Here is a 23054-nt window from a genome sequence, read left to right on the forward strand (position 1 = left end):
ACCCTCTCCAGAGTTTACCCTGATGTGGCAGGCTGCCTGGTGACCCTGTCCCAGGTCACAGCTCCCTGGGCTCACACCTCCGACTGCAAACAGCACACCACACTCCTAGTGGCAGGAGCAGGGGCTACAGGCACACAGTGAGGCAGCCCTGACTCAGGAGTTGACAGTCTCATCAGAAAAATATGCACAAATTCCAAAAGGAAAAAATACTATTGTGAGGCAGATTACTTGATTTAAAAAGAAAAGTCAACTCATTTTTGATTTTCTGCAAATTGCTGAATAGTTCCTTCTGTGAGGGAGAGACAATGGCCACATAAAACATTCCTCTCCTGGTCAACAAACACAGGGGCCTTAAGAGAAATGCAAGCTCAACATCCAAAGCACAGAGATGGCAGCAGAAGCCAAGAAATTATGAGCCCAAGAAGAGAGGCAGTAATAGTTGTCAAATCCTACCTAAGACGGAAAGAAATAAAAGGCCATTAAAAATGGCATCTGAGTCATCCTTCAGGAATAAAAGGGCTTCGATCCAACCTCCACTGGTCCAAGAGCCATAGTAATGGCAGAACAGTCATGTTCCTGGAACTGGAGATTAATTCTGAAGCCCCCAGGAAAAGGTAAGAACAACAGAGCATAGAAGTGCCGTTTGAAACCTTCCCACCCGTCCTCTGAACAGACACAGGATAGAAAGGTTAAAAGCTTACATCATAAAGGAGTAAGAATCAATAACTGCACACCCCATTACCCATCAGGTCAAATCAGTACTGTTTTCCAGCCTTAATGTTAGGTAAGCGCAACAATCCCAACTCTGCTAGAGGTGTGAACTTGAGCAAGCTACTAAATCTCGCTGCAACTATAAATCGGGTTAGGAATGCCCCCCACATGGGGTTTTCGTGAGATTTCAGTTAAGTGTGTACAAAGCCACTAAGCAAGTGTCTGGCCGCTGATCGGTGCCCTTGGTAAGACTGCCCCTCCTCTAGCTGCAACCCCGCAGGCAGCAGTCTGAAAGGGAGGTGTCTAAAACTCACCATACCCCCTGTAAAAGCCCCCCTCCCACAGCTTTGACACTGCCCACTGCTGATTTAAAGGTAGCCCACAGAGCCCTGCGATGTTCTAGTAAGACCACCATGCCTCCCTCACAGCACCCCACAAATCACGGATTAAAATTGCCTAAGCCTCCAACCCTTTCTCGTGGGCAACAGTTAGCTAGCGACTCCTCCTCTGAAAGAACAGGCCAGCGTGTTTCATCTCTGTTCACTGGGTTGTCGTCAGAAAGCCATGCCAGCCTGCTAACACCAGTCCTCATCTCCCACAGGTCTCTCTAACATGCCCATTTGAACCCCATTTCTTACCCTTCCCTCACCTCCACAACCCTTCCACTGAACAAGGTGGAACTCACAACCAGGGGTTAGCAAAACTCCTCATGCCCTCAATCTCTTCCATGAACATGCCCTTCGCCTCTTTGCTCTGACTCATACTTGTCTCTCCATAAGACACAGCTTCCCCAGATGCAGCTGTTTTCTTCCACACTCCTCACTCCTGGGCCGGGAGGTGGGAAAAATGTTCTCTTCGCTCCTCATTGTCACATCCACATCATTTCTCCTTCCTCAGAAATACCAACTCCTACAAACAAGGACTGCAAACTCAACTCCCAGCTCCTCCCACAGGCATCTGCCACGTTCCTGGTCACTCCTCTTTATTGATTGAGAACTTTAGCACTTGCCACACTCCTCTCCCTCCACTACCACTCCCATGACAGTGAGAAACTTAGAAGCCCTATAGACAACCCTGCTAACCCTGGTTCATTTCTGATGACCTTGTCTTCCACCCTACCTCAGCCACAAATGTCCAAGGACACAGCCTAGGCTTTGTCATTACCAGTAACTGGACTCTCTCCAGCTGATCAGTTTCAAAGATCCTGCTCTTGGATCACCACCTCCTATCTCACACACTTTACTTGCCTAATCTGTTAACCCAACTCCAGCAAATATTTGGCCCCATAGGATTAACTCGTGGGTCTCAATGCTTCTTCCTTGTCTACTATCCCATGCCATCTTCATTTCTCCATACACCCAGATACATCAACTCCCATGGATGATAAATCAATACTCTTGCCTCCCTCCCACTTCATATGTATTTGTACCTAGGTAAAAGTACATGCGATGAGGGGTGAGAAAGTTGGAAAATTTTAGTTTAAGTAATAGCTAATAAGCTTTGTAATCAATGCATGTAAAAGCTGTTGTTCCAGGAACTGAAGGTGCCACCCACCCTGACTCCAGGAGATCACAAGCAGTTCCACCTTTGTGCCTAGGGAGGACTGCAAGCAATCAAGGTGGTATCTGAGCTACTGTGCTCCAGGGTGAGATGCCCACTGCCCAGGACACAGCTAAAGACAACTGCCCAGGGTGAGAATACTGCAGTTTTTCAATCCTATTAACTTTTCCCTGAATTCCAAACCCCTTACCTACATTTTGTTCTCCTTATGAGAAGGGCCACTTTAAAATGGAATTTAAGATGGTCTGTTAGGGTACAAACCCATCACCAACCATCTGAATGAATTGCCCATAAAGATTCAATCCCTGTCTCTGCTTATTGGGTCTGGTAGATGACAGGCAGCATGAACACTGTTTTTGTCCGGTTACATGTGTGTCTAGGATTCTAACCATGGTTAACCTTTCTCCCTCTTCTCTATTTGTACCTGGAATGCACCCCTGGTAGCTCCTACTTTGCAAAAGAGCTGTGTGAGAGCTGGAATTTTCTGTTGGAGCAGGATCATGCAAGAACTCAGAGTCCAAGCTAGGGAATTACAATTTTATTCAGTAGACATTGGGAAGCTTGTACAGGTTGTGAGCAGGAGAATGACACCCTAGGTGACCTGGACTCATTCACAGCACTGTGGCCCCCAAACCCCTGACTTCTATGGGATCAAGTGCCTCCCGCTGCATACTTCTGTCTCAGTGCTCATCATGATGTAACTTAGTTGTTTTCTGATCTGTCTCTCCCACCAACCTCAACCTTTTTCTACTGTAAAGACTTCATGTTTATATCACTTTATCTTCAGCTGATATCTGGGCCAGCTAAATAGAACAATTCAAAACATTTGACCCATGTGTAGTTAAGGCACTTATGTAAACAATTACCTATCCAAAGTCTATGTGTGGGCTCAGTGAACATACAGTGCGGTAAAGAATTGGTTTGCCTTGGCCCATTCAGGCAGTTCTTCCCAAAGGAGGTGAGGTTGACCAGTAAGTAGGTTTGCGCTGGAGGGAGGCAGGAGTTATAAAATCACTTTAGGCTAAAGGAACAGTATAGGCAAAGGCATGGAGGCATGGAGGTCCAATGTGTTTTCAGGTGAGCAGATTGGAGTGGAGAACAAGTGACACGGAAGAAAGAAAGCCATTCTCAGTTAACGCCTTCAAAGCTTTCACTCAGAGAAGGAATCAGGAATTTTAGTTGCCTTTAAAGGGCAGTAAGTAACAAGATATTTTGGTGCAGAGAGCCTTTCAGTGGATTTAATATCTTATCACTCTGCCACTTTCCTGTCTACAGCTGCCCGCACCCTTTTCTACCTGGGGGCCTTTCTGCCATCCACCACTAATTGCAGAGCCATTAGAACCTTCATCCAAGAATCCCAAAGTACTTTGGCACCATCTGCCCAGCATCCAAATTGCAAACCTGTGTGTTAGCCAACCCTCTACACCATCCCGTCCACCCATGCCTTCCCCTTCGCAGGAGCTCAGGCTTCAGCTCTTCCCCTTTCTTTGGAAAATTGCTTGGGTTGTCTAAAATTTAGTTTCAGCCTCTACAAAACAATACTGATTAGGTCTATAATCCCTGTACAAAACCCTTGGGCCCAATGTACTTTGGAATTCAGAAATTTTCCAATTTTAGGAAGGTAATATATTACAAATTTTACATATGTGGTCTGAGGCAGCACGCTGTGATCAAACATGATACTATTTCTGTAGTAAAACACATTAATATTCATGTAATGCAGAATAAAGAGCACAAATGTCTCCTGTCGTTTCATGTAGGCTTTCGAACCACAACAGTTATGAAAAGTAAGCAGTTTTCAGAGCTTACTGCATTTTGGCACTGAGGGTAAGGCGGTCATGGACTTCTTCCTGTCCATTTCCCAGGGTTCTTTCAAGGCTTAAAGAAGAGTAGAAAAAGAAACAGAAACAATTATCCTAACTCCAAGCGTCACAAATGGTAGCTGTTACTATAGTTACTCCTTGTCCATCTGGTCATCTTCTACTTAGATTCCATTCAATCATTTTCTGACTGGTGACCTGGCCTCACTCGAACATTTCTTCAGTGATCTGGTGGCTCTAAAATATAGTTCTGGGCATGTCCCTTCATTTCTGAAAAGTTAGCAAGATTTCATGACTACCTGTCAATTAAGTCCTCAGCTTCTTTTCCTCCTTGATCTGGTCCCAAACCAACATGACACCTCTTTGTGTGGCAATTGTGCCAAAATCCTGGGGTTCCCCTATCGGACACCTTCATTTCCAGAACCCTACCACAGCCTGGGCTGCCCCTGCCACCTGGAATGTCCATGGCAGACGCTTCCCATCCCCCAAATTCTACTCAGCCTTCTAGGCACAGCTCAAGTGCTTCCTGCTCCAGGAAGTGCCCTCATCACTGGCCCTTTTACAACTTAACCTCTCCCTCCTCAGACTTCTTCTGGCGATGGTGCTTAAACCGGGCTCCCACTGGAAATGCCTGAGGACTCCTGAACCTGACCCACTGAAATGGAGCCTCCGGGCAGTTTACATGAATCACCTTGAATTCTTACTGTATAGCCAGCTCAGCATCTGGCCCAAGGACAAGATTGGGAAACGTGCCTGACTGCATTTCATCTGCAAATCTTTGGTCTTAAGTTCCTTACCACTTTGACTCAAGCAGATGCCCCATCTTCCCTAAGAGTCTGTGAACTCCTTTTCAGCAGGTAGAAAAACCTGCCTTTGGAGAGAGCCCATGGACTGTGGGGCTCTGTGCTTCATCCTAACACATACTCAATAAGTTTTTGCCAATTTTTGAATGAAATGAGTGAACAGATTTCTGGGGGAAGGACTTAGAGGGGAATACTCTTTGAAAGAGCTTTCTTAGAGGCTTACAAACCTAAGTTCATGTCAATGACGCATCTAAAATGCAGTTCCGATGCTGTCACTCCTGTCAAACTTGTTGATGGTTCCCCACTGTGCTGAAGATAAATTATACATTCCTTAGCCGTACACAGAAGGCCCTCTGATCTTTTCCTACCTCTGTCTCCGGCTTCATTTCCCACCACGTCCCACCTCTAACTTGCCCCTCCAGTGAAACCGAACTTGCCTCTGTGCATTTGTTCATGCTGTTCCCTCTGCCTGGAATGCCTTTGCAATTCTTACTCCCCTAGCTACACGTATTCAATCTTTCGAGATTTATCTCGAAATTGACAAGTTATCAATCCCTCCCAGAAGCTTCTTCCAGTGCCTATGTTGGGCTGAGAGTACCTGTTCTATGCTTTATAGCACCTTTTGCTTACTGCTATCTTTCCATTTGTTGAATTTTATTAAAATTATCTATGTGTCTGCTTTACCCACACTGTGAAGTCCTCGGGGGCATGGACCAGGCTGTATTTTTTTTTTCTATTCACACTTCTATAGCTATGCCTAGGCACACAGAGCATAGTTCGACTGTATGAATTCTTATGAACTGAAATGAGCTGACTAGAAAGAATTTGGGAGTATTTATGAATTGACAGAGCTGAGGAAAAATTAGGAGTAATTCCAGACCAAAAAATATGAAAGGTGCATTGAATTCTTATTATGTTGCATCTCAATGTTACTATGTTTTTAGGCACTGTGCTCAGTATCATGTGTGTTTTGTTTCAGTTACTGTAATTCTTACAATGGGCTTCTGAGCCCTTGAAGATGGGGATGAAACCAAGGATCAGAGTTTTCTGAAGCTCGCTCAGGTCACAGAGCTAATGAGTGTCTGCTCCGAGGTCATTGCCCAGCCCTGACACCAAGACCCTTTCCTCCGGTCACAGATTTTCATTTGTCTTTTCCCAAATTCAACTAGCAATTATTTGCTGCATGCCTACTGTGAGAAACATAAATGAATAAAGAGATGTGGGACGTTTCTTCATGGGGTCCACAGCCTTTTGGGAAAGAAGGGTAAGCAAACAGATGACAGTACCCCACAGTCACTGCTGTCACTGATGGGGCAGCGCCAGGGCAGGCTGAGGGAGAGACTGACCAGCTCTGGGGAGTGCAAAGACGTTCCTGGAGAAAGCCAGCCATAGAGAACTAACGCTGGGCCACCAGCACGGTGGGGGACGTTATAGGCAGAGGGGCATTTGTAAGACCTAAAGCCAGAGAGAGCCAGGACTGTGGCTGAACTGGGAGACAGGGAGGGGTAGAAATGGGGCTGAGGCTGCCACAGAATGGCCCCCAGGCCATTGAAAACAAACTTTATCAACCCACATTTGCATTTTGATGGTTCAAAATTCAGGGACCATACAGGGAGGGGGTGCCTTAGAAACGGGTACTTTGCAACCTTCAAACCTACACATCCTCACACTCAGGGCTCAGGCCCATCTGGAAACCCTCAAGCATGGTGCATGGTGAAAAACAAAGGTGGACAGCCATTTGTGTCAAACAAATGAGGTTTATGATGTGTTTTAGGAAATCAGAAAACCAAAAATCCAAACGAAACCGAAACCACCATGGGTTCACAACTGCTTCAAGATACTAAAAGGTTGCTGGTTAACTGCATTTTATGGTGGGGGTGAGGGCCTCAGAGGAAATACTGGGCTATGCCTTTCAGAGGCCAAGCTCAACACGCAGGTCCCAGCAAAGGGGCCAGAGTCTGACTTAGTTAACAGTCTGGGGCGAAGGGCCTGAAGCCAGAATTCACAGTCTCTGCACATAGGCCATTTCCCAAATTGCTCCAGCCTGGCCTCCCCAGAGACATTTCCCCATGCTTGTTTGGCACTGAAATGGCCGGGGGGGGGGGGGGGGGGGGGCAGAGCGGGGGAGAAGAGGGAAAGTTCAAAGTTCACCAGGAACTGGCTGCCAGCAAGTGGGAAAGTCCAACCACAGAGCGTCCTTATTGGAAAGGGCTTCCTGCGCTCCACGCTGCCCCCTTGCACCCCAGACAGAACAGTCGCTCAGTGTCCTTTGAGTCTATGACAGTTTTATTTAAAGTGCAGTTTACAGAACACCTAAAATAGAAGGCTTGAATAACCTCTTTGAGCTACTTTATTGCTTTCACCCTACACCATATGATGTAAACGCTTTAGCCAGTGTGGCCACTTTAATTTCTTAGATTTGCTTTTTATATTAGAGCCCCAGCTGCATGAAGAAACAGTCCGAGAAATCAAAGACACTATTCTAAATCCAACGGGGCCAGATTTTACAGGTGTGAGATGATTTTGTTGTGTTCTCTAAAGAAGAGAAAGCAGCTTCTGTCTGGTTTTCTGTCCTTTCAGTACCTTCTTTCTACAGCTATAGCAGTGGAAGTCATTGTTAAGATCTGGAGTGCCAGTCACCCCATCATCATCATCATCTGGGCCACCACCATGGCCAGCCCCCACCATGCCCAGCCCCCACCCCAATGCCACACCATTCACTGAGTTTGTGGAACCGCAATAGGTGCTTTTCAGAAACAACCTCAGATTCTCCTAACCACCTGGTAGGGCAGATATCATTAACCCCATTTTATAGATCAGAAAACTGAGGCTTGGAGAGAGAGCAGTTTAGCTAAGAGGTTAAAAACCATTCTGTGGACTTGGGAGCCAGATAATCTGTGTTGGAATCCTGAACCTTTCACTTTTAGCTAGTGTTAGAACTTCACCTTCATCATTTCAGTTCTTATCAATAAAGCAGCAACAATAGTATTTACTCTATTGTTGCCTGTTAATTTAGACAATCCATGTTCAGTGCTCAGTACAGTGTGCCTTGTATCTACTTTTCTAGAAATGCTAGCTATTATTATTATTATTATGTCAATTATTATTAGTGTTGTCAAAGTTTGTATCACTATTCAGAGTTAAATTTAGATTTAAAAATCAAATCTCATTCTAAAACTCAAGCTCTTTACCACATTGGGCTGAAACTTTTCAAGCATTATTTTGTTTAGTTTGCCACCGCACTAGGAAAAATGATTAACTCCATTTTACAGATGAACAAACCAAGGCTGGAGGGGCCACATTACTGGCCTAATACTGAAGCGCTTGTAAGCGGCCGACCCAGACGTGCAGACCTCAGGCCCCTGGCTCTTTCCAACACATGGCCACAGCCTCAGTTTTTGCCTCCACACAGTCAATGAATGCAGCTAAAGAGTGCTTGCAAGGCCCTTCATCTGGGACACAATTTCTTCAGCCAAAATTGTTGCTCAGCGGTCTTTTGCTTTCTGAATATATATTCTGCTAATCCACTCACTGAACCTCAGGACCTTCTTTACTCAAAGAAGTTTCGAAGCCAGAGCCCCTTGTGAAAGAGGTTTACAGCTGCAATTAGTTACACACCAATCCCTGACGGGGACTCCCAGCAGCAGCTCCCAATTTCCTTCACCTTGGGAGGGTGCCAGCTGTGTGCGGCCAAGGGCACATTTCTTAGCCCAGCTGTTTCCTAAGAAAGAAGCATCCTTGGCTCCTTGGAGGCAACCATAAACTGATGGATTTACAGAGAAACTTTGTGCTGTAGAAAAAAAAAGCATCAACTAGAAGAGGCCTGGGTTCCTCGTTTGGCTCTTCCGCTCAGTAAATGTGTGTTTGGAGGCAGTCACTTGATAGCTCTTCCCTACCTGTGAAATAGATACGTTGATTTACAGCCAAGCGTTAACTAATGCTTCTTGCATCAGTAAGAGGCTGAATAACAGTAATCTCTGTCTAGCCTTCCTACATGCCTTTTCAGTCGTTAAGTTTACTCAGTCAACAAATGTTAATCCTCTGTATTAGATGTAAGCCCCGTCTACCAAACTGCATACCTGCAGGAACACCAGTCAGTCACATGGCGATCTCGTAGACCGCTCACCTACACGCCCGTGTAAGCTGTGTGCCCTGGATGGTGCAACTCAGTGGCCCCACTGCAGATGTAAGTGTGATAGTAGTGAACAGATGTTCTCTGTCTCATGGAGCTTACAAGCAAAGGGGTTGTTTTCAAGGACAACAGAAATCATTCATCAGTTGTTCATCCAATAACTACTTGAGTCCTGCTATGTCCTAGGTATATGGAAATGCATTGTAAAACACAATATAGGTATATTATCTTTTTTAAATATTTCATTTATTTTTAGAGAGAGGAGAAGGGAGGGAGAGAAAGAGGGAGAGAAATGTCAATGTGAGAGGGAATCGTTAATCGGTTGCCTTTTGCATACTCCCAACAGGGGACCAGGCCCAAAACCCAGGTATGTGCCCTGACTGGGAATTGAACTGATGACCTTTTGGTTTGAGGGACGACACCCAAACCACTGAGTCATGCCAGCCAAGGCCAGGTATACTATTAAAAGCTTATTTTTCTCTCACATTCCCCTCTGAATAATTAAGCTTCTCGTCTCATGTCCTCTAGTTCATTCACTGCACTAGATGCATTCCTCTCTTTTTGACTCACTGTGGGTTTCCTGACCTCGTGTCTGGAGCTGAGAAGACGACTGTCCTGCACCTCCATGCTTTTACACACATTTCGTCCTCTACCTGGAATGCCTATTTCCTTTTTTGTCAGAAAAGTGTCTGTTGTGCTTGACTGAGCACAGTCAATTGCAATTCCCTGAGGACACCTTCCTCAGGTATGCAGTGAGAGGAGGGATTCCTGTGTGATCCTGGAAACCCTGCATTTCTCTCTGTAAAATGGGGATACAACTACTCACATCATGGGAAGGCCATGGACGCGGACAATGGCCGGGTGCCTGGCACGAAGGAGGCCCACAGTAATGACATTTTGGTAGAGAGAGCTGTGATATGGATAAAGAGAGTGATAAATGGGGATGATGAGGAGGAGGTGGTGGAGGAGAAGGAAGAGAAGAGGGATAATGACATTCACGATGGTCTTAATTACCATGGTGATTTTGAGGGTGATGAAATGATTACATGTGGCAAAGAGCATGTAAGGAAATATGTATCAAATTAACTAACCAATGGTTTCAGGTGGTAAAGTCTGTTCTCAAAGAGTAGCATTTTAGTTTCTAATGATTGAAATGCTTCCATTTTGGCTTTCCCCTCCTTCTGCACACACCGACATGGAGTATGCACAGGTTTTCCTGGAGCTCTCGCTCCAGTCCGCCCCACTGGTTCTCCTCCTGTTGTGAAGCCATCACACAAAATCGCCCTCTTTCTCCCACGCCCCTCTCCGTGTCCCACCGTGTCCCTGTCCAGCCCACAATGCTGGCTAGAACAATGGACAGCAGCAACTGGACCTGCTCCCCAAACATTCGGTTCTGCTTTACTTCAACCCACACAGCCATTTCGTACTGCGCCCTGAGAGTTGCCCTCACTTCTGTCATCTTAATCTGCAAAACACTGAAGGGGACCCTGGCAATGAAAAATGACAACGGCAACTATACAGACATGGTGTCGAACTGATCGGCTCAGAGACACTAGTCTGAGGAAACCACGGACCGAATAATTGAAGGGCAGAATGAGGTAGCCTCCGCTGAGTAAAATGCATGGCTGCATTGAACATTAACTGGAATTGTTTTTTGTGTTAATTGACAAGAGGAAATGATAGGGCTTTGATTTCAGAGGATGCTGGCAAAAAGAGAAAACATCATACACAATTGCTTTGTGTTGAGAGAAAATAAAGGTGAAAACTAAGAGTGAGGTCATCTAGAGCCTCACTTTGTTCATGTGTAGATTGGGTACTTTCTGACTTTGAGAATTTGTGCTAAGGATTAGAAATCCCTGAGTCTGACTTGATACTGGTCCCAGAGCAAACCGTTAACAAATCCGTATTGACGAAATGAACATGCATACATGACACGTGTTAACCACAGTCTCATAAGAACACACAGAAATTATTCCTCACAGAGCTTGTAGTGGCCTGAAAACATTGGCTGAAACACTTGTTGACCAACTGAAGATACAAAATCCACTCTTTTTTGTTAACATTTAAAATGCAAATAATTGTATTTGTCCTGTCTACCTTGCAAGATTCTTATGAATATCAAATAAAATGAAATATGAGGATATTTTGAATAGAATAAAAAATTAAAAACAACCATAATGCAACACAGATTTAAGACATTGTCTTTAAATGTGTATTAATGATGTCAGTCTGACACAAAAACATTTTCCAGAGAGAAAGAACAGTTTATCCTTGGAATTGGCAAACTAAAAAGAAGGAACAATTAACTTGCGATTTCAGCATCTAACATAGCACCTGCCACATGGTGGGGACTGAAAAAATGCACGCTAAATTAATGAATGGCTGAATAAATTTCTTGGGGACTGGAGAGAGGGGAGGGGCATTTGCTGAGCATATACCCACTGGCTCACAAGCAATTTGAGGAGGAGAAAGACAGTTAATTCATGTTGGCTCTCTCCTTCCCCTCGGACCCCACGCCGTTCTCACCCTAGTACTTGTCTGGCGCTGTGTGGAGGATGCAGTCCTTAGCAGAGGCACACATGCCCCCAAATTTCTCAGCTGCCACTGTTCCCAAACACAGAGTGCTACTTTCTGCCGCAGTTCCTTCGTACACGCTGTTCCCTACTCCTGGGATGCTTTTCCCTCTTCCATCCCCCACTGCTGGGTGACCACTTTCCATCTTTTAAAACTGGAATCAGAAATTACCTCCCTTCAGAAGGTCTGACTCACCCAGGTCAAGTTAAAACACTCTTTCTCTCTGCCCTCTCAGACCATCATATTATGAAGATTACATTATAATTGTTGCACTGTATTACAATTGTATTATTTTGTGCATCTTATTAAACTCAGCAATTTGAGGGAGATCTAAGTTGTGTTTTTATTTCATGAGCCTTTGGTCCCTCGCCTGTTAAATGAAACATCTCAGGGGTCAGGCAGACTTGGGTCAGCTCCCAGATCCATCACTGCATCCTGGGGGTGGGTGACTTAGACCCAATGAGGTTCATTTTCTCCACTTGAAAACAGGAGCAGTAACGTTACTTATCTTTCCCAGGCAGTTGTGCAGATTACATTGTATTATTCACAGGAAGAGCTAAGTACAGTGTGCCTTGCCTCCAAAACAGTATCTATGGTTGTGGTGTCTTCATTTCTGTTATTTAACCATTTAAGCCATCAGAGTGGGAGAAATTAAATCAAAATTCATTTACACAATTTTTCTTTTTACAATGTGTGACATATACTCTGAAAAAAATATATAAACTGGGAAGTGAACACTGGCCAGGAAAGGCCAGGACCGTGATGGGCTGAATGATAAACCCCTTCCAAAGATGCGCATGCCCTAATTCAGGATCTGTGCAACTGTTAACTTACATGGTAAAAGGGAGCTTGGAAATGGGGTGGAGAGATTATTCTAGATCACCCAGTGGGTGCAAAGTAATTAAGGGTCTTTATAAGGGGGGGAGAGGAAAGTCAGAATTTAGAAGATGCAAGGGTGGAAGCGGAGGTCAGAGAGAAGGAAGACGCCAGGCTGTGGGTGTAGAAGCTGGAAGAAGGGCCAGGAACCAGTGAACGAAGGTGGCTTCTAAGCTGAGAAAGGCAAGGAAAGCCACCCTTTCCTGGAGCCTCCCGAAGGAACAAGCTCGGCAGGCCCATTGTAGGTTCTGACATCTACAAAGGCCAGAGAATGATTCTGTGGTGCCAGCAGCCACCAGGTGTGCGGTCGCCTGTTAGAGCAGCTGTAGAAAACTCAGACACACACTCTGAGAGGGAAACTGTGGGGTGTGTAGTGGTCAGGTAACTAAGCAACTCCTTAATCTTAGAGGCTTAACCTAAAGGTCGATCTCTGCCTGTCTCTCTCTCTCAGGCACATGTGTGTGCACGTACTGCATGGCTGATGTGAGTTGTGGGGCAGATTCAGCTTCTCCTACCCCTCAGGGACCCACTTTCTAGCGATGCCACCATGCAACACATGGCTAAAAGTCATGGGCCTAGAGTTTGAACCAAATGTTGGACTTGAAGCTGGCAGGTGCTCAGTGGCAGCTATCATACTGCGCTTTGAGTTCATGAGCCAGAAAAGGGTAAAGAAACATGGGGGCGATGAAGCTGGGAGTTATTCAAATTCTACTTGCAGTAAAACAATGGGTTTACCAACAAGTCAAATAGCCACCACTAACCATAACCTCCCCATGAACCAGAAATTCTCCTTTGAGATCAGGTTTAAATATAAAATCTTTGACTATCAGAAGTCAACATGGTATCTGAAGACTCTCTGATTCAGCCGGTCGTTTTACAGGTGAAGGGTCCGAAGGCTTGCCCAAGGCCCCATGGACTCCCTGCCAGGGCTGAGGCTGCTTCTCTAAGCAACGCTTTTCCTACTTGTGTGGGCAGGAGAACTGACCCAGAGAAAAACTCACATAGATCTTTAAACCATTTTAATAAGATGTACCCAGATATTATTGTTCCAGTTTCTCAGTTAGGAAAGCTGAGGTTCCGGGAGTTAATGTCTCAAGGGATGGAGCTTAAACTTGAACCTCTGGAACCCTTGCCCGTGCTCCTGCTTTGCACTACACAGCTTCCTCTGGGTGTATATGGCCTTCTCTCACCTAGTGCTGGCGGCAAGAAAAGGCAATAACTGGAATCCCCTTTCATCCCTTACAGGGCCCCTGCCCCCCTGCCCTACCCTCCCCCCTGCCCTCCCCCACCCACTCCACCACACCCCTGGGCTGGAGTAGAGCACAGCCAACACTCCCAACAGTGAATCCACAAGTTGAATGTTCCTGAGTTAGTCCTGTGAAGAGGCCAGGTGGCCCAGTTGGTTGGAGCATTGTCCCGTCCACCGAAAGTGTGTGCATTTGATTCCTGGTCAGGGCACATTCCTAGTCAGTTTGCGGGTTCTATCCCCAACTGGGGTATGTACAGGAGGTAACCAGTCAATGTTTCTCTCTCTTTCTCCCCCTTCCTTTCCTTCTAAAGTCAATAAAAGTATATCCTAGGGTGAGGCTTACAAAAAAAATAAAAGTCAATACCTCTTTAGCACTGCTAAAGGTAGCAGAGATTTACACCCCAGAAGGTAAGGACGAACACCTTCACGAGGTGATATGTTAAAGTGTTCATTGGAAAACACTCAAATTGTCGCAGCTGTGTTTTAACAATTTTGTAGATGAGGGCATGGCCAGTCTCATTTGTTCTGCATGGAGATTTATTACCATTTTTCATTGTGAATGCATAATGTGAAGAGATGTCTTTTCTGAAAGAGAGACTTGAGGAACAGTTACAATGTTTTGACAATGCCATTTTCCCTGGGGGTTATAGAGGGTCAAAACTGCTTTTGTTTTTCCCAGCAGAGACTCAGAGGCAAGTTGTGTCCTTGGGTTTCATGGCGCCGGGGTGGAGGGATGCTTCTCTGCTTACAGCTAGCTCTGTGCCTTTCCCTAAGCTGATTCTACTCTCCTAGAGTGCCTGGGAGAGAGGACCTTTTATGAATGTGTCCTTTAGTCCTTCAGCTTCTGCCCTGGCTGGTATGGTTTAGTGGATTGAGTGCCAGCCTGTGAGTCAAAGTGTTACTGGTTAGACTCCCAGTTGGGGCACATGCCTGGGTTGCTGGTCAGGTCTCCAGCATGGGCCATATGAGGGGTAACTACACACTGATGTTTCTCTCCCTCTCTTTCCCCCTCCCTTCCCCTATCTCTAAAAATAAAATAATAAAAAAATCTTTTAAAAAACCCAATAAAGCTTCTGGGTTTGAAACATTTGACTCTCATGCCACCACCCCCTAGCTGTGTGTTCCCCCCCAGCTGTGTGTTATCCAACCTCTCTGGGTCTCTCACTGGGAGTGCCCACCAGCCTAACATACAGGGGTGGGCAAAAATGGGTAAATAATACAACAGTAAATAAGACAAGAACAAACTGTGTTTCATACATGTATTCACAAGTGTACACCTACTTTTGCCCACCTCTGCATAAAGCACTTAGCATCAGGCCTGATCTACGTTTGTAGACAAACTATCACGTCGGTGTTATTAGACACACTCAGATAAGAAAACTGAATCTCAGAGAAGATAACTGACTTGTTCAAGGCTATGTAACAAGTGAATGACAGACCTAGACTCAAATTCTGGTCTTCCGCTCTAACACATTTTTATAAACACCTGTCCAACACACTGCTCGTTATGATCATAACGAAGAGGAACCAAGCCAAGAGTTAGGAACGGGGACCCTGGAGTCACAGGTGTCTGTGGGTGTGTCCTGACTCTGCCTTACCTGTAACATGCAGGAGAGAAAATAGCAATATCAAAGAGAAAGAAAACTTTATATTTCTCCAGTATTATGATCCAAAATTGCTTATTTATAAAGCATATTATTTGTAACTTCTCCATATTTAGTATTCCTAACAAAATGTTCAAATTAATCTTTAAAAATCATCCCAAGAATTTGCTGTTTTAGACTTTTACAGGTGAGAAAAACCAAACCCAAGAGTCATCTGTCAGGGAGGAACGCCGTCCATGGCCCTGAGTGTTTCTATCGATCTCGTGTGTTCCATGCTATGTGGTGATAAACACTTCTCAGATTTCTTCTCTAAAAAGCTAAATACACCTGCCGCATTGGGGAGGTCAAAATAGCAGTGTGGCACAAACACGCCCCAGGTTGATGGAGGAAGGGCACTGCATGGAGTATTCACATGAATTCTCAGAACTAATTTGCTGATAAGGCCCATGTATGAGTTTGCTAGGCCTGCCATAACAAGGTACCCTTGATCCTATGGCTTAAACATTAGGAATTTGTAATCTCATGGTTCTGGAGGCTGGAAGTGCAAGACCAAGGAGTCAGCAGGGCTGGTTCCTTCTGAGGGCTGTGAGGGAGACTGTTCCAGGCCTTTCTCCTTGAGTGCTAGAGGGCTGAATCCATGTCCACAGGTGTTCTCCTTGCACCTTCATTTTGTCCCCCTTCTGAGTGTCTCTCTGTGTCTGTACTGCTCCTTTTCATAAGGACACTAGTCACATTGGGTTAGGCCTGCCCTGATGACCTCACTGTAACTTGACAACCTCTATAAAGATGCGATCTCCAAATAAGGTCTCCTTCTGAGGTACTGGGAGTTAGGACTTCAACGTACGGATTTGGTGGTGGGGTGGGGTGGGGTAGGGGACATAGTCAACCCATAACAATCCATTTATTATTGCTCTTACTTATTGTTATTTTAGTTGGTAGAATTACCTTTTTGAGCTCAATGAGCTTTTCTAAGCTCTTTATAGAAAACTCAGTAGATAGCTAAGAGGCACATAAATATAATGAACTCCCTTTACAAATGAGGTCACTGGGCACAGAGAGATGAAGTGACTTGCTCAAAGCTGAACAGCTAGTAAATGGTAGAGCCAGAGAGTGAAAGCAGTCAGCTACCTCAGTCCGTGCCTGTGTAAGCAAAACCTAGTCCTTTCTCTCTAGGATCTCATAGCCCAGACCTTGGTCTATTCAGTGGGCTGGGGCCTTGCAAGGCAAGGAGAGGCTACTTGTGACCAAGGAAGGCTTGGGAAGGGGAAGGCTTTTGAGGGATGGGATATGTTAGTTAAACCTTAAATGGAGTGAAACTAAGTATTCTGGAGAAAAGAGTGTGCAGGCAGAAATAACAAGTTGAAACACAAGAGGTGAGGGGCCAGGAGGCTGGAATGAGAGCCATAGGGCTGGTACCGGACAGAGCACCCTGGCCTTGTCAGCCAGGCTAAAGGGCCTGGGTTCTACTCCACAGGTGATAGGGGACAACCAAAGGGGACTCAGCAGCAGAGGGACATGATCAGCTTCACCTGTCAGAAACATCTCTTCAGTGAGGGAATGTGGGTACACAGTTTGGGGAAGAGAAAGTTTGACTCAGTGGGAAGTGAACAGTGGGTCAGTGCTGGGGCCAGCCCTGTGGGATAGGACGGGCTGGCTGGACATCAGCCCTGCAGTTTTACAGGCACTTAACATTTCACCGTCAAGGACCAAACAGCACAGTCCATGAGGACTCGGCAGTACAGTTTCTCTGCAAAGACAGAAATGAGGTGGCCAGTCTTTTGGGACTGTGAATAATTAAATGATCTTCCCTTTTCCTTCTCAGAAATGAATGACCTGATCTAAGTCCCCAGGGCACTCTACGCTCCCAAGAGCCATCTCGTGACAAAAGACCATCTTTACAGTATGACCCTTCTCAGTTGGCTGGTTTACTTGTCTTTTTTTTCTTTTTTTTTTTTAACATGTTACCTTGTCTTGTGATTTATTCATTAAGAACCAGATTATTCAGGACAAAACCTCTAAAATTGTTCTTGAGGGCTTGCTAAGTGGTCTCACAGGCTTTCAGGACCTGGCAAAAACAAGTCACACATGACCTTGAGGAATTCTGCAGGCCCAGAAAGTCAGAATACGACAAGACCTCGGGCGACATTTAGTTCACCTTATTGGCCCCCTTGGTCTCTGAGATAAAGTACAAATGGCATTTAGGGTCTTTCAATATCTAGCCCCTATTTTCTTTTTGGGATTTGATTCTGGCTGCTCTTTCTTTTTTTATTTTAATTAAACTTTAAAAAAATGTCTGCTTCATCAACCTCTCATTGCAGGAGGGTCCTCTGAACTTTCACCCCATCATATTGCTCACACCTGCTCCCTCTGCCTTGTCCCCTGCTTCTTCTCTCTTTCCTGACAAAATGCTACCTTCTCCCCCTCTGAGTTCGGCTCAGATGCCAGTTCCTCCAGTGCACCCTAAGTGAACCCACCTGGGCTCAGCACCCATTCTCAGGCTCTCATTGAAGCTTGTGCCATTCTTTATCACACTACTTTTCATATAATGCTGCAATTGCCTGTGTTCTTGACACTCTCCCCTGCAAAAATGAGCGACTGGATGGCACCTACGAGAGGCCCTCTCTCAGAAATTCTAAGATACAGCCTGACTCACAGAAGACAGTTGGTAAATATCTACCCAATAATAAAAGAGTGGGGTATAGTGATCTGCTGTCTCAGAGTTTATTGTCAAAATTAAAAAGCTCATTAACAAGCACATCCACTATATGTGAGGTGCCATGGATAACTAGCTACAAAGTATGTTGTCACTTTCTCCTTGTGGGCCTCGAGTTTTTCCTTCTCTAAAATGGGACATGTTAGACTGGTCAGTCTTTCAGAAATCTCCCAACTCCCACATTTTATTATTCAGTGACTTGATCAAATCACTTGACTAATAAGAGGCAAAGATAAACATGAATACAGGTCTTTCAACTACAATTTCAATCTTCATTCATTAAAATTCAAGTGCCATTTTATAAGCATTCCAGCTGGAAACATTCACAATTCAGAAATGCTATGTTTTCTCTTGCCAAGACTGTGTGACTAAGTGAAAACTCACCTGGCTGGGGAAATGCCATTGGGTAGAACCCCACCCTCAGATTTAGAAAAAGAGAAACTCATCAGTAATTCTCTGTTTGGGTGTCTATACTATACACTTGTTCAGATATGTACTGATGCAAAACAAACCGCTCCTTAATGGAATGGCTTAACACAATAACTATTTTGGCACATCATGTGATTTTGTGGGGTGAGAATTTGGGCAAGGCTCAGTGGGGCGATTCTTCAGTCCCACAGGGCTTTGATGAAATTCACTCAGCAGCGTCTCACTGGTGGGTAGGTTGGCCAGGAGAGCCCTGCTTCTAGCCTTGTGGGAGTGCTAGGTTAGGCTTAGCTGGAACTGTCATCAGAGTGTCCTCAAGAGGTATCTCCAGCACAAAAGCCTTGGGGTACAGACCTCTTACAGGGGGCTGAGGGCTGCAAGGATGAGCATTCTCAGGAATAAGGTGGAAGCTGCATGGCCTTTTATGACACAGACGCTAAAGTCACATAACGAACGCCCGTGTGTCCTACTCCATCGGCCAAGGCAGTCATGACTCTGCCCAGATCCAAGGGAAAGAGACACGGACTCTCCCTTTTGATGGAAGAAACCTCAGAGAATGTGTAGGCACGTTTCAAAACCCCACAGTAATACACACTCAACATTACGAGGCACCCAACATCATGCTAGATTATGAAGATCTACTGTATTTTGCTGTGTAGAATGTGCTTCGGTGTATAATGCTCACCCACGTGTTTGGCCCAAACTTTCAGGAAAAAGATCTTTCATCTTAATTTTTAAATTCAGTTATTTATTAATTTTAGAAACAAAACTTATTATTGTATTCCAGGATATTATTTTGCGCACAGCTATCAGTATAGCTTTCTAGAGTTACGCTTTTAACACAGAAGCATAAATGAAAGAGTTAAAAACATGTAAATACGAAATTAGTACTACCCATGTATATAATAGGCATCCTTATTTTTCTCCTCAAAAATTTGGGCAAAAAAGTGGGCATCATACACAGCAAAATACGGTATGATTTTAATCATACCTCCTGCCTGGGCCTCTCCTTTGAACTGAAAACCCAAACATCCAGCTGCCGAAGGGGCCCCTCACCTTACAGGTTACTCTGTCTAAAGCTGATTCCTGATCTCTTTGCAAACCTGTTCCATCTTAAAGCATCTCATTAAATGTCAACTCCATTCTTCCAGGTGCCCAGGCCTCACACCTGGGGCTCACTTTCTTTCACACTATTTTTATCCCATCTATCAGTGAATCCGGTTGACTCTGCCTTTTCTGACCAAAATCTGACCATTTCTGCCACCTTTACCGCCAAGACTCCAATTTCAGCCACTGAACCTTCTTAGATTTCAACAATAGCCTGCTACCAGGGTAAACAGCTTCTAATCTTGCTCTCCTTTATAATCTGTTTTTAAAACAACAATAGCCAGGTGATCCTTTCAAAATATAAATTGGATCATGCCACTGTGTTGCTCACGACACTCAGGTGCTCCCCATCTCACCCAGGGAGAAATCTGGAGTCCCTGCACCACTCTCCAGAGCCCTGCCTGGCCAACCACCACCTCTGACCACTCTCCCCTTTGCTTCCTCTGTGCCGGCCACACTGGCCATTTTATTACTCCTTGAACTTACCAGACAAGCTTCTGCCTCCAGGCCTTTACGTCAGCTGTGATCTGTCTAGAAAGTCCTTACGATATCCAGAGTCAACCCTTGCACCTCCTCCAAGTGTCTGCTCTACACTTACCTTCCATTGTTGCCTGGCTTGAAATAATCCCATTTAAAATAGCCTCTCCCACTGCCTCACAGTCCTTAAACCCTTCCCTGCTTTGCTCTTTCACATTGCACTTGCTGCCATTTGACCACATACATGTATGTGTTTATTTGTTTCCCCACTAGAATATCAGTGTCATAAAGGTAGACGTTTTGGGCTGGTTTACTGCTGAAACTGTAGCACCCAAAACAGGACCTGAAAACACAATGCAGGGACTCAGAATATATGTATTAAATATATATAAGTATATATGTTTATATATGAAATATATATATATATATATATGAAATTCACTCAGTGGCATCTCACTGGTGGGTGAGCTGGTTTGGAGGGTTCTGCTTCTGGCCTTGCAGGAGTGCTAGGTGTGTGTGTATATATATGTATATACACTCACACACACACACATACACTATATATATAAAATGGGTATCTGTTGACTTTTAAAAATAAAATTCTTTTAAAATGGGGAATAGCCCATACTTCTCTTTTGATCTTCTTTTCCTTTTTCTGAGCAGAAAAAGTTGCATAACCACATTTGCTTATCCCGTAAATATGTTATTAGCTGATATGCCCTTTTGCACATTTCTCTAAATTGCCCGACATTCTATCTGTTCTCCTGTTGCAATAATCCTTGCTAGTGGTGCTTGGCTTATACCTGATGCTGAGTATCATTACTGATAAATCTCCTGCCCTGCTGCTGACCAGCTGTGTGATACTGAGCAAGTGACAACATCCTGGCCATCAGTTTCCTCCTCTATTAAAAAAAAAGGGTAAATGGCATTGACCTTGCTGTATTGCCATGCAGATAAACTATGTGAAGTGGTTTATTTACATGCATGACCTGGGGCATCAGAGAGGGCAAAATAGAAGTCTGTTTCCTTTTCCTACAGCCACACTAAATCTATTCACCCTCACATTTGTCATCAAGGAGGAGCTTACAAAGTTGCTATATTGCAAGGTGTGGGGGACAGAATTTGGAGGAGGGGAGATGGAGGCAATACCAGTTTGCCCCTGCTCACTCTTTCTCAAACCTCTGTGGGCTGAACCCCAGTGATCTGCCTCTGACAGACAATGCCCCAGACCCTGGGGCAGGGGGAGCTTTTTTGGAGGGGCAATACTGAAACGAATCCCCTCTCTCAATGTAAATCCAAGCATGATTCACCTCAGAACATGGCTGAACCGCAAATGCCTGATAAAGAAGATATGGAAGCAAAACACACCTCTGCTCCCCTTGGAAAGAAACTGATTTATTGAGGAGAGGAATAGAGAGGTAGAAAATTGGAGAAGGAAAAAGCAAGATGCAGTCTGTCAGGCAAAAGAATTCTCCAACTATGCAAATAGCACTCAGTCATCCAAGGAGGAGGGAATTCCACCTGGCTTTGGGCTGTGCACTTTCCCAAAGGCCATCTCCATTTGTACAAGCACCTTCAATAATCTCGTGAGCTAGTTATTCTAGTAGTACCCTAAGTCCTCACTCAACATGTTGAGAGGTTCTGCAACTTGAAACAACCAGTTTACAATAGGCTAATTGATATAAACCAGAGTTAAGTTCCTATGGCATCTCATTACTGTTATAAGGGAAAAGCCTTGAATGAAACCTGTTGGTAATCCTACTTTGGAAGCGAGGGACCCTGGGACCCAGGAGGAGAAATTCACTTGCCTCAGGCCACACAACTAATAAGGAGCAGAGTCCATGAAAAGCCACAAGCATCACCAGACAGCCCTGCCCTACACCCTCTGCCCAGGACACCCACTAACCACCAGCAGGAGACAGAGTCCACAAGAGCAAATGAAAGAAGCCAACAGGCACTCAGACCAGGCTGCAAGGCTAGATTAGAAATCCAGCAAGCAGGATGAGAGCTAGAGTCCCTCATGCTACCAGTCCTGAGGGCCTCGTGCCCCCTTCCCTTCTGAGGGGCCCAGAACACAGTACAACCCTGCTTCAGCCCCATCTTCCCCGGGAGCAAGGCCAGTATGAGTGCACTGCACTAGCACGGGACCTGTTCAGTCCTCTCCAGGAGGCGGGGTGCACTGGCGGCCTTTCCTCCCAGCTCTGTCCTGGGAGGAACTAGACCAGGTAAGTCAGACACAGAGAAAACCACAGCCAAACCCACATGCCTTACCTCATCCATGGCTTTCCTCCGAGGCAGCGTCTGAGAGACAAACCCAGCTTCCCAGAGCTGGATCCTGAGGCCAAGGGCAGCCTTTGTTGTGTCTGTGCTGGCCGGGGAGCAGTCACTTCCCGCGGCCTGGGACACACCTGAGCCCAGGCTCTGCACCTGCCTCACCTGGGTGGCAGCTCCTCCCTCTCCCGGGACTGGAGCATTCCCGCAGGCAGCAGGGCTCACAGAAGCCTCCATTGCCAAGTTTTGCAGGACCAGGCACCTGCAGTGGGGAAAGGGAAACTCTTCTGTCCAAAGTCTGACTGAGCCTGGCCCTTCTCAGCAAGGGGCACTCCCCACTGTTCTCCAGCAGGCTGATCTGACAGTCACTGTCCAGGGGAGTTCACTGTGTACTGAGGCGGGGGAGTCAGTGAGGAATGGGGGTGGTAGGGCTCTTGTTAGTACATAACACTCAGCTGGACAATGTAATCTCCAAGGGCACAGCCTTGGCCTATCCCTGACTGTAAGGATGACTGTGAAGGGGACAGAGAGTGCCTAAGCTTGCAGGGAGATTCTGTGGAGGCCAGGAAGGGAGCTGCTATGATGGAGCATGTGGTTTTGGCCAGGCACTATCTAGCACTGGGATACATTTTATACTTAAATCCTACCACAACCCTGGGAAAGGGTATTAACAGGCCCAGAGAGATCCTGTAACCCACTCATGGTCACAAATGTAAGAAGTAAAAGCAGCA

At 45.5% G+C, this 23054-nt stretch overlaps 1 protein-coding gene across 3 annotated transcripts in view; it reads right to left on the reverse strand.

The window, feature by feature from the left end:
* FYB2 (FYN binding protein 2) overlaps positions 1-22845 on the reverse strand; it is a 107256-nt gene extending 84411 nt beyond the window's left edge. For 2 of the 3 annotated variants that reach the window (XM_036026158.1, XM_028514167.2), the window contains exon 1: positions 22324-22844. In XM_036026158.1, coding sequence (XP_035882051.1) covers positions 22324-22560 — 237 coding nt within the window. In that variant the 5' untranslated portion in view covers positions 22561-22844. Of the gene's footprint in view, positions 1-22323 lie in introns of all 3 variants that reach the window. The other variant, XM_036026159.1, reaches the window with a different exon arrangement.
* Between the last annotated feature and the right edge of the window lie 209 nt (positions 22846-23054).

The sequence above is a fragment of the Phyllostomus discolor genome, chromosome 5 (genome assembly GCF_004126475.2).
Source record: "Phyllostomus discolor isolate MPI-MPIP mPhyDis1 chromosome 5, mPhyDis1.pri.v3, whole genome shotgun sequence".
NCBI classification, from domain to species: domain Eukaryota; kingdom Metazoa; phylum Chordata; class Mammalia; order Chiroptera; family Phyllostomidae; genus Phyllostomus; species Phyllostomus discolor.